Below are 9193 nucleotides of genomic sequence, written 5' to 3'. Positions count from 1 at the left end.
CCCTCCACGCCGTGCCAATCATCCATTTCTTCCCTCGGGCAACCTCGCAGCAGGCCTCTGATTGGCTGATCCTGGGTGGGAGCTCCGCGGATGGGCGGCGACGATAGGCTGGAAGCGAACCTCGGCCGTTCCGCAGCGCGCGTGGAAGGTGATTGGTCGGCGCCGCCGTCCAATCAGCGGCGGGCTGTCGGATTCAAACCGGACTCGTTGGGCCTGCGGTCGGTTGGTCGCAGTCGAGCCGTTGCCTTGGCCTGTCGTGGACGTGCGGCCTGCTGTCCCGCTCTTGGCGCCCCGTGTCCCGCGCCGCGCCCCGCCCGCAGGATGGCCCACAAGCAGATCTACTACTCGGACAAGTACTTCGACGAGCACTACGAGTACCGGTGAGCGGCGGCCGGCGGGCTCCCTGAGCCCAGCGCAACCGGGCGGGGCCGGGGCCGGCCGTGCGGGGTCGCGGCGCGCCGGGCCGCCGCCCTTTGTTCGCGCGGGGAGGACGAGGCGGGCGGGCCGGCGTCCGGCGGGGACCCCCCGCGGCCGCCCCGGGGAGGGCTGCGGGCCCGAGCGGGTGGGCGCGGCGGGCTGGGGTCTTTGCCGCTGGCGGGGGTGGGCCGGGCGTTTCCGGCCCGAGGGGTCTCGGCCGCCGCGAGTCCGGTGACGGCGCCGGGGCGGGGCCGCGGAGACCGGGCCGAGGACCGGCCGCCCGGGCGGTGGGCGGGAGCACCCCGAGCAGGGGTCTCCGCGGGGCGTGGGTTCCGGGCCGCGTCCTGGGAAGGCCGACCCGCGGGGCCGGGAGCGACCGGGTTCTGCGGCCCCGGGGGCTTCCCGGACGGCGGCGGGAGGCCGTGCTCCTCCACCGCGCGGGCTCGGAGGCTGCGCTCACGGAGAGGAACAGGGTGCGGGGCGGCTCTCCCGAGCCGGAGTCTGCGAGGTCTCCGTGTTCCTAGCGAGACGGACGTGTTTGCGGCCGTAGGCGAGTGGGGGTCGCGCCTCTGGCTCGGGCGGGAGCCCAGGCCGCGCGGGTCCTGTCCGGTCCCGTCCCACGCGGGCGTCGCTTGAGGCACGCGGTGTGGAGCGAGCGTAAACCGGGATGCCTTCCCACCCTGCACGGCTGCCGATTCCCAACCGGTCCGGCCCCGGCGGGAGGAGGACGCTGCTCAGGACGCCCCTGGCAGCAGGTCCGCGCCTGAGTCTCAGTTTGTGTCCTGACACGGGCACTGACCGGCACTGCGTACAGGCCGTGCGGGCAGCGTTTCAGCCTGATTTGCTGCGGGCTTCGTGGAGCCATGTGCAGAGAAATCGTGTGCTGTCTGAGGCCGCGGGTCCTAAGCCAGTGTCGGCCAGAGCCGGGCGTTCGGGACCGAGCCAGTGAGTAGTCTGCAGGGAGACGTGTGAAGGGAGGCCTGTGTCACGATAACTCACGAGGTGTGGCTGTAAATAGTGGTGCAGCATGCAACGTCAAGTCAAGTTAGTACCGAGTTTTGCCAGTATGCGGTCATCTACACCTTTGATTTTTACTTTGTAAATGCAAACTTAATTTCCTATTCCTGTTCCTTATGCTTAGGTTCTTTTGTAAATGAACTTCACGAATTAGTTCAGCTGATTTTTTTCCAACTATGATAACAATTTGACTTGGCGGCGTCATGGCAGTCTAGCAACATGATAACAGTTGTCCTGAGGCTCACTTCTGTCCTGCAGATAATACGGAATTGGTACTTAACTAACCCGCCAGACTAGACCTTAACTTGATGACAGCTTAGTGCTTACAATGAGTTACGCGTTCACTTTTCCCTGTGTGCCAGAAAGTGTGGCCAGACTGCCCCGCTCTCACTCCAGCCCCGGCCCCCTGCTGACTCACAGGTAAATGTCGTCTGCTGGTCACAAAGTTCAGTTGGAGGTTATGGATGACTATAAAAGTGTTCCTGCTACTGGAAATGGTGAAATGGGGCTGGGAATTGTGATTTTATAAAGGTTTTTTTTGTAATTTGAGAAGGGATGGGTGCAGGTTTAAGAATTTGATAAAGCTACAATTGTACACATTCTCGATGGTTTGACATTGAAAAACGTTGTATGCTTGCCTAAAAAACTGAATGAAGTTTTAGATACAGGTCAGTAACTTACTGGAAAACTGAAGGTCTGTGTAAGGTTGCAGGTACATGTATAGGTGCAATTACTGTTGGCTTTTAATTTTAAACATAGTATAACGCAACTCTGGAGTACATAAGGACTAGTATCTACCACAAATCTAATGTTGAGTAATCGGAAACCGAAATTAACGGTAACAAATGGGGCTTTTCCCGCCTTCTGTAAAGGCCACGTGGGGTTGAGGTGACAGCTCTACCATCAGGGACCATTCTCAATTTACAGTTCCATCTGTGGTCTTAGATGTCTTCTCTAGCTCCCTGATCATGTCAGTCAGCTTCATAACCAACAGGAAGGAGAAAAACAGAAGAGTTGGGCATGTTCTTTTGAGGACACTTCCCATAAGTTGCATATTTTCTGTTTATATCCTATTGGTCAGGATTTAGTTGTATGACCAGAGGTAGCTGCCGGGGAATCTGTGATGTTTTGGATTCCATGTGCCCTTCATTTTGGGGGTTCTTTTCCTGAAGAAGATTGAGACAAATAGCAAGCAATCTGTTAGAGAAAAAAAAGTCAATCCTAAATAAAATGCCTTTTGCTTTTGGACTGCATATTCTTATCTCCCTAATTTGAACATAGGCCATCAAATCACAATTAAAGGTAGTAGAGAGTAGTCCTTAAGATTGACACCAATGGTAATCTAACAGAGTTGCTTTAAAGAACTTTGTTTTGAGGACAAAAATCTCAAATTTTAAGTATCATAAAGATGCATGTGTAAAGTGATCATAATTGTAGGAAAGGCATATTTACGTAGAGCACTAATCTTTGCTATATCTTTTAACAGGCATGTCATGTTACCCAGAGAACTTTCCAAACAAGTACCCAAAACCCATCTGATGTCTGAAGAAGAGTGGAGGAGACTGGGTGTCCAGCAGAGTCTAGGCTGGGTTCACTACATGATTCATGAGCCAGGTAAATATTAATGGAATTAAAATAGTAGTGGTTGTGGTTGTGGTTGTGGTTGAAAATTTTTAGTAATATTGACATTCACTGATATCCCAAAGTAACTCTGGTAAGGTTGACTATTTCTGAATGACTGCTTCCTTTCTTCCCTAGAGAGGGTTCCGATTTTATAATAAATAAAATACCACGACTGAAAGTAATGCATTATTTTACCTGCAAAAATAACTTAAGGCAAAAAATAGGCTAGTCTATTTAATTTTAAAATGTTTCATTGTTAATAGTATCTGATAGTATTTTACCCAAATATACTTAGAATTCTGGTGTCCCGTCTTTGAAAACTATGAACTTACTTTAAGACAACTTAAGTGTCCTTAAGTTCTCTATGGAAATTGATGCAGTTTGAGGTGATTTGTCTTTTCCTTTAGCCTTATATTAAAGGATAATTGGTATGTACCACACAGATTAAATGAGATGACATTCGAGTGAACTCAAATATGCTACCTGTGTTATGCGTTATGAGTGCTTATGCTGTCATGTGGTATTTCAGAAAGTTCTCCAGATACTAAATAGTAAACTAGACTAAAACTTTGTGGGGTTAAATTCTACTTTTGGAATCTATACACCTAATTTAAAGGATTTATAATGCTTAGAACAAAATGAGAACTGTAGAAGCCAAATTAGGTGGAACTAAAGCTGTTTTGCTTTCCACTCTCATCAAAGAAAAGCAGCAGCAAAAGCTCTTTAAGACTCATAACTTCTTTGGAATTGGGACACTAATGGTATTCGAGTCCAAAAGGTCTTTCTCTAGATAATAGAGGAACTTAACTGTTGAATCTTGGCCCCTACCTACTGAAACAGAAGCTATGGGGATGGACCTCTGGGACCTGCATTTTTACAAGCTGGTGGTTTCTGAAGGAGACGTTAGGTGTCTTTTCCCCACAGAGAGATAACCTTTCTCTTTACGTTTCACTGGGATTGGGATTCTAAAGTAGAAAACATTCTCCCCAAGGTAGTCTCTCTATGTACCATCCCTTTTTTCCAGGGTGGGTAAAACAAAAGCACTGGGGGAATATGCTCACTGTCAGGTTGTTTTCTTTTGTTCACTGTTGACAGTGACTTGGAAGCAAAATTCATTTCAGATACCTCAATAAGTAACATTGACTATAGATTCATTTTACTTTACTTTGCTTCAATTGAGAAATCTTTGAAATTTTGTTGAATGAATGAAAATTAACATTATATTAAATTGATACAAAACATTTTCTTTCCACAGAACCACATATTCTTCTCTTTAGACGACCTCTTCCAAAAGATCAGCAAAAATGAAGTATATTTGGGCATCGTCAATTAAATCTTTTTCAAATTTAATGTATATGTGTATATAAGGTAGTATTCAGTGAATACTTGAAAAATGTACAAATTGTTCATCCATACCTGTGCATGAGCTGTATTCTTCACAGCAACAGAGCTCAGTTAAATGCAACTGCATGTTGGTTACTGTAAGGTGTTTAAATTTCTTCTAGTCAGTGTTTCTCTTAATATAAGTGCCTGTTTGACTTTACCTGTTACTTTTGTTAAATAAAGTTTGTATGTTGCATTTATCCCTGTTTGAAGTTATTGAGGTTTATCATGGATAATTTGTGACTATTGAGGTTGTTGGATGATTTCAGTTTTACAATGTTAGTCCCAAGGAGATTTACTGTAAAGAAATAAAATGTTAAATGGGTTTAAAATAGCTTCGTGTGATGAAGGTACCATTTAAATTCACTTATGAAGAAACTAAGAACCAGGGATAAGTTTAATAGAGCCAAACTAGATTTTATAACTCTATTGTTAGTCTAGTTCCTAGAAAATTGTCTAGAATCTCCACTTGAACAGCAAGTCCAACTTAATACTCTCTGGGCTGCTTCTACTTATCTAAGATAACTGCCACACCTAGTGGCCTTGGAAGAAACCACTTAACTCTCTCCTTTTCTCTATGTGCCAAGTTATAAAACATCACAGCATTTTTAGAAGTTTAAAAGCACTGTAAAACACCCTTCATGCCGTATGTATTTTGTGTCTATTAAATTGCCTTTTCAGCTGCTAGGGAAATATTTTAGAGTTAATGCAAAAACAGGCTGTTTATCTTCATTGCTATGCTGGAGAAACCTTTTAAAGGAGCTGCCAGTAAACTTAAGACCCTCTCCAGTCTGGTGGTTCTCTGTATGCCCCTCTCCTTAGAAAGGGGTGCCTTTACACATACTGAGCACAATAAATACTGAAGGTGACAAGCAGCAGTCTAGAACTTACTCTCGCTCCCAGGAGACCATCAGCTAGAGATCTAGGGTTAGCAAGGCAACAGAAAGATGCCAGAATTGCTAAGTAAACTTGTTTAGGGTAGAAAGCAGAGTACTGAGAGGGAGGGGTGGCTTCCCCCCTCAACCTCCGGCATCCATTGCTGCCAGACCCTAGGCCTCTCCCCACCCTGGAGGTGGGTGTGTGAGGCGTGTTGAATCAGCCTGTGGGACCCGCGCAGAAGGAAACCTGGAGAAGAACTGGAGCTGCCTGCGTTCCCTGCTTGAAATACCTGGTAGTCGCTCAACCTAGGTTTCCGGGCAAGAGACCTAGGAAACCCACAACTAGCCTCCAGCCTAGGATTTTCAACCCATTAACCCCTGTTGGTCAAACAGCCTACGTTGCCGGCAAGCTTGAAAACTGCCCGCACCTTTCTCCGAGCCCACGAGCCAGAGGCCCCTCGTCCCCCGACTGCGAGTCCTCGTGTCCCCGTCCACTCTCACCCTGCCGTTAAAATGCGTCCTGCCCTGTGCCTTGCCTCCCTCCACCCGCGAAAACCCTGCCAGTGTCCATCTCCACCTTTCCTGGCACATCGCCCAGTTAGTGGTCGATGGCTGTTTGCTGAAAGGAACTGAGCAGTGCTCAGATTTCCCGTGGTTCGCTCCAACCTGCTCCGACTTCTGCAAGTCGAGGAAGGCGTCTTGCTGGCTTTCCAGGTCTGCAGCACTAGAGGGCGCGCAGTCTCCCACGTCCCCAAGCCGCCCCCAGCCCCCGCCCCGGCTCCAGGTGCGCGCCACCCCGCGGAAGGGCCCTCCTCCGGGCCCGCCCGCCCCCTTCGCCGAGACTCCCGTGCAATCCGCCACCCGCAGACGCCGCGGCCGCGTCCCACGCGGTTCCCCCGCCCGCGCAGGCCCAGAGCCGCCGCCGCGCGCACTTCCGGCCGGAAGCAGGGCGGCCCGCGGCGTGTGTCTGTGACGCACTTCCTGGCGTCCGCTCCGAGGGCGGAAAAGCGGGGAGAAGGGGCTCCGCGCCTCTGTGCCGCTAGCTGACGGGGCTGCTGGCCTCCGCGGCCGGGCCTCCTCCGAGCCGGCGCCATGGCCTCGGAGGGGCCGCGGGAGCCCGCGGGCGAGGTGAGGACGGCGGCCCGGGCGCCGGGAATGGTGGTGGGCGGCGCGGACCCGCCCGGGGCGCGCCCACCCACCGCAGTTAAACGGGCGGGGGAGGACGCGGTCTAGGGGCCGCCCCCGTGGGCGGGGAGGCTGGTCCGAAGTCGCTTGTTGCGGTGTGGGAGGCGGCGGTCCGCCCGGCGCGCTCGGTCCCCCGGTGGAGGCCTGGCGAGCGCGTCACTGGGCTTCCGCTAAGTAACGACCGTGGGCGCGAGAGGGTCGGTGCGAGTCAGTCTCTGCGCGTCTAAACCACACAGAGAAACAGCTTTAAGTTCAAGTTCCAGGAGCTCGTGGTGAGAGAATTACCTCTAGCAAAACTTGCTTTTGCTTTTCAACGAAACAAGACACTTAGTGGGTCTCTGAGTCAAAAGCAAGCGTTTTGTGCAAGCTTTTTGAGAAAGAGAGTGGAAATCAGCTGCCGCAGCGTGTGGTGAGCGCCGCCGCTGAGCCTGCCGCGGTGCGTGTGTGTCTGACGTCCCCAGCTCCGCGGTTCTCCGCTATCCCGAACTGCAGCTGGAGAGGCGGGTGAACGCGACGAAACGCTGTCGCTTGTGGGCCCCACTGTGTCAGCTGAGTCGCATTTTACGTCCGCTTCAGTTGGTCGTTCTTATTTTTCACTTTTCATGCTTGGTGGGCCGCTTTTTCTAGTAAAAAAAAATGCACTGAGGGAGAAATTGTCAACAAATTCTTTATCAGAAGCGTTTGAACGAGAGCACTGGGATTAGCATTTCTGAAGCTGCTGGAAGGGAGCGACTCTAGGTTTTTTGTTTGTTCACATGTGGTCAATCTCAGAATGTATGTATCCATAACCCCCTTTTTTTCCTCAGGGCCTCAAGTTGTCAGCAGATGTCAAGCCGTTTGTCCCCAAATTTGCTGGCCTCCGTGTGGCATGGTCAGAGTCTTCGGAGGCACGCGTGTTCCCCAGCTGCGCAGCCACGTACTATCCGTGTGTTCAGGGGCTGCCAGTGCCCGAGTAGGTATCCTTCGACGTGTCCTGCCTTACCTGGGGGCTGTATTTCCTGGCCTCAGTGGTGGTGAGGCTTTGAAATGTGCTGCAGCTAGCACAGTGAAGTTCTCAGAGCGGCTAGAGGAGATGCTCCTCAGCCGAGGGTCTCAGCCGGCAGCACGGCTTAGCTGTCACGGGCCGGAACTGGAGCTTCGACTTTCCTTTTCTTTCTCCATACGCTTGCGGTTATTTTGGGCAAAGAGAGTATGGAGCCCGCGTCGCATTTATTAGTAGGAAATGAAGTTTCAGCGTTCACTTGTGCGTACAGTGTAAAACTGTGCGGTGTGTCTAATGGGAGCCGAAATGGTAAGAAGGGTGGGCGAGGAAATGGGTCAAAACAAAGCCCAAATAAATAAACATGGGTTTTAGGGTTTAACATTTAACATCTTGCTCAGAAAAGGAGTGGGGGCCAGCAACCACGGCTGCTGCTTTGTGTGGGTGATAATTTGGAAATTGCTGAGTTTTGCTTTCAACCATTTTTTATATATGTCCTGTGGAGATAGATTCTACAAATTTTGGTTATAAATTTTTCTAAATTTGAGTTGAAAAAAGGTTTGTGTTCTTTAAATTTTTTTTTACTTCTCAAGATTCATTCTCTAGGTAGTTACAAAATGGTTTCCAGGGGCCCGCCTGGTGGCGTAGTGGTTAAGTTCTGGTGCTCTGCTTAGGTGGCCTGCGGTTCCCAGGTTCGGATCCCGGGTGCAGACCATGGTTTCATCAAACCATGCTATGGTGGTGTCCCATATACAAAATAGGGGAAGATTGGCACAGATGTTAGCTCAGGGACCATCTTCCTCAAGCAAAAAAGATGATTGGCAGCAAATGTTAGGTCAGGGCCCATCTTCCTCACCAAAAAAAAAAAAAAAAAAAAGGGTTTCCATTATTAGCTGAATTTACAAAAGTAAATGTTAAAATCTTTCACACAATTGTGTAGGTTATTTGTAGATTTATTTTTAAGGCATGAATCAGCTTTATGCTATGTAAGAATTCTCGTCATTTGATATAGGTCAAATTTGTTTCCTTTTTTTTATGCCGCGTGGTGTGATTGAAGATAGTTTATATTTCATATAAATTCTAGAATTATATTGACACGAATGAAAATTGGAAAAAATAAGAAAATTATTGAGTTGTCTGGTGTATTTAGGAATATTGACAGTGGTGTTTTTTGACAACAGTGGAAGTCCTGCCTGAATGTGCTGAAGGTCTTTGGTAGGAATACCCAAGTTTTCCACTGTAATTTCATCCTTTGTAAAAGGGAAGTTGGCATGGGTCTCATTTAGGTTGTTCCCTACCTTGGGGGGTTCACATAATAAAATACAACGTGTATCTCACACAGTGACAAGGACTTTTAAGTCATCTACTGGGTGGCATTCCAGTTACCCAAAATAAAGGTGGAGAACGCTCCTACAGCTAAAGCAACATTCTGGCAGTAATATGAATTGAGACTAATGGGAGCTCAAGTATGTGCAGTGCTGAGTTTAAAAATTGCATTTCTTAACTCTCGATAGGTTTTTAGCTTTGATTTTTTAAAACTGTTTTATAAACAAGGAAAAGATTGGCTGGCAGTATTCCTGTCTGACAAGAAAACAATTCAGGATAAAGGAGGGATGAAACCAGAGGGGCGAGGTTAGAAGGGACAAGAGCCTTTGAAGGGGGGATGAAATGATGAGACTTGACACAGTTGAGAACTGGTTGTCTAGTCAGT

The 9193-nt window shown here is 49.1% G+C and overlaps 2 protein-coding genes across 6 annotated transcripts in view; both read left to right on the top strand.

The window, feature by feature from the left end:
* Positions 1-247: 247 nt before the first annotated feature.
* On the top strand, positions 248-4843 carry CKS2 (CDC28 protein kinase regulatory subunit 2). Its single transcript, XM_058566051.1, has 3 exons — positions 248-380; positions 2921-3048; positions 4313-4843. The coding sequence occupies exons 1-3, from the start codon at positions 322-324 to the stop codon at positions 4363-4365; spliced, it is 240 nt and encodes a 79-aa protein (XP_058422034.1). The 5' UTR covers positions 248-321; the 3' UTR covers positions 4366-4843.
* A 1512-nt stretch (positions 4844-6355) lies between these two features.
* Positions 6356-9193, top strand: part of SECISBP2 (SECIS binding protein 2) — a 39938-nt gene continuing 37100 nt past the window's right edge. For all 5 annotated transcript variants that reach the window (XM_058566040.1, XM_058566041.1, XM_058566039.1 and 2 more), the window contains exons 1-2: positions 6356-6446; positions 7310-7455. In XM_058566040.1, coding sequence (XP_058422023.1) covers positions 6411-6446; positions 7310-7455 — 182 coding nt within the window. In that variant the 5' untranslated portion in view covers positions 6356-6410. The remainder of the gene's footprint in view (positions 6447-7309; positions 7456-9193) is intronic.

The sequence above is a fragment of the Diceros bicornis genome, chromosome 22, assembly GCF_020826845.1.
Source record: "Diceros bicornis minor isolate mBicDic1 chromosome 22, mDicBic1.mat.cur, whole genome shotgun sequence".
NCBI classification, from domain to species: domain Eukaryota; kingdom Metazoa; phylum Chordata; class Mammalia; order Perissodactyla; family Rhinocerotidae; genus Diceros; species Diceros bicornis.
The sequence above is the reverse complement of the archived record's forward strand: the minus strand, read 5'-3'. Positions and strand labels throughout refer to the sequence as shown.

Coding starts and splice junctions, on each gene's coding strand:
- CKS2 (XM_058566051.1), top strand. CDS start 322: ATGGCCCACAAGCAGATCTACTACTCGGACAAGTACTTCGACGAGCAC. Junction 381..2,920: donor GACGAGCACTACGAGTACCG/GTGAGCGGCGGC, acceptor ATCTTTTAACAG/GCATGTCATGTTACCCAGAG. Junction 3,049..4,312: donor CTACATGATTCATGAGCCAG/GTAAATATTAAT, acceptor TTCTTTCCACAG/AACCACATATTCTTCTCTTT.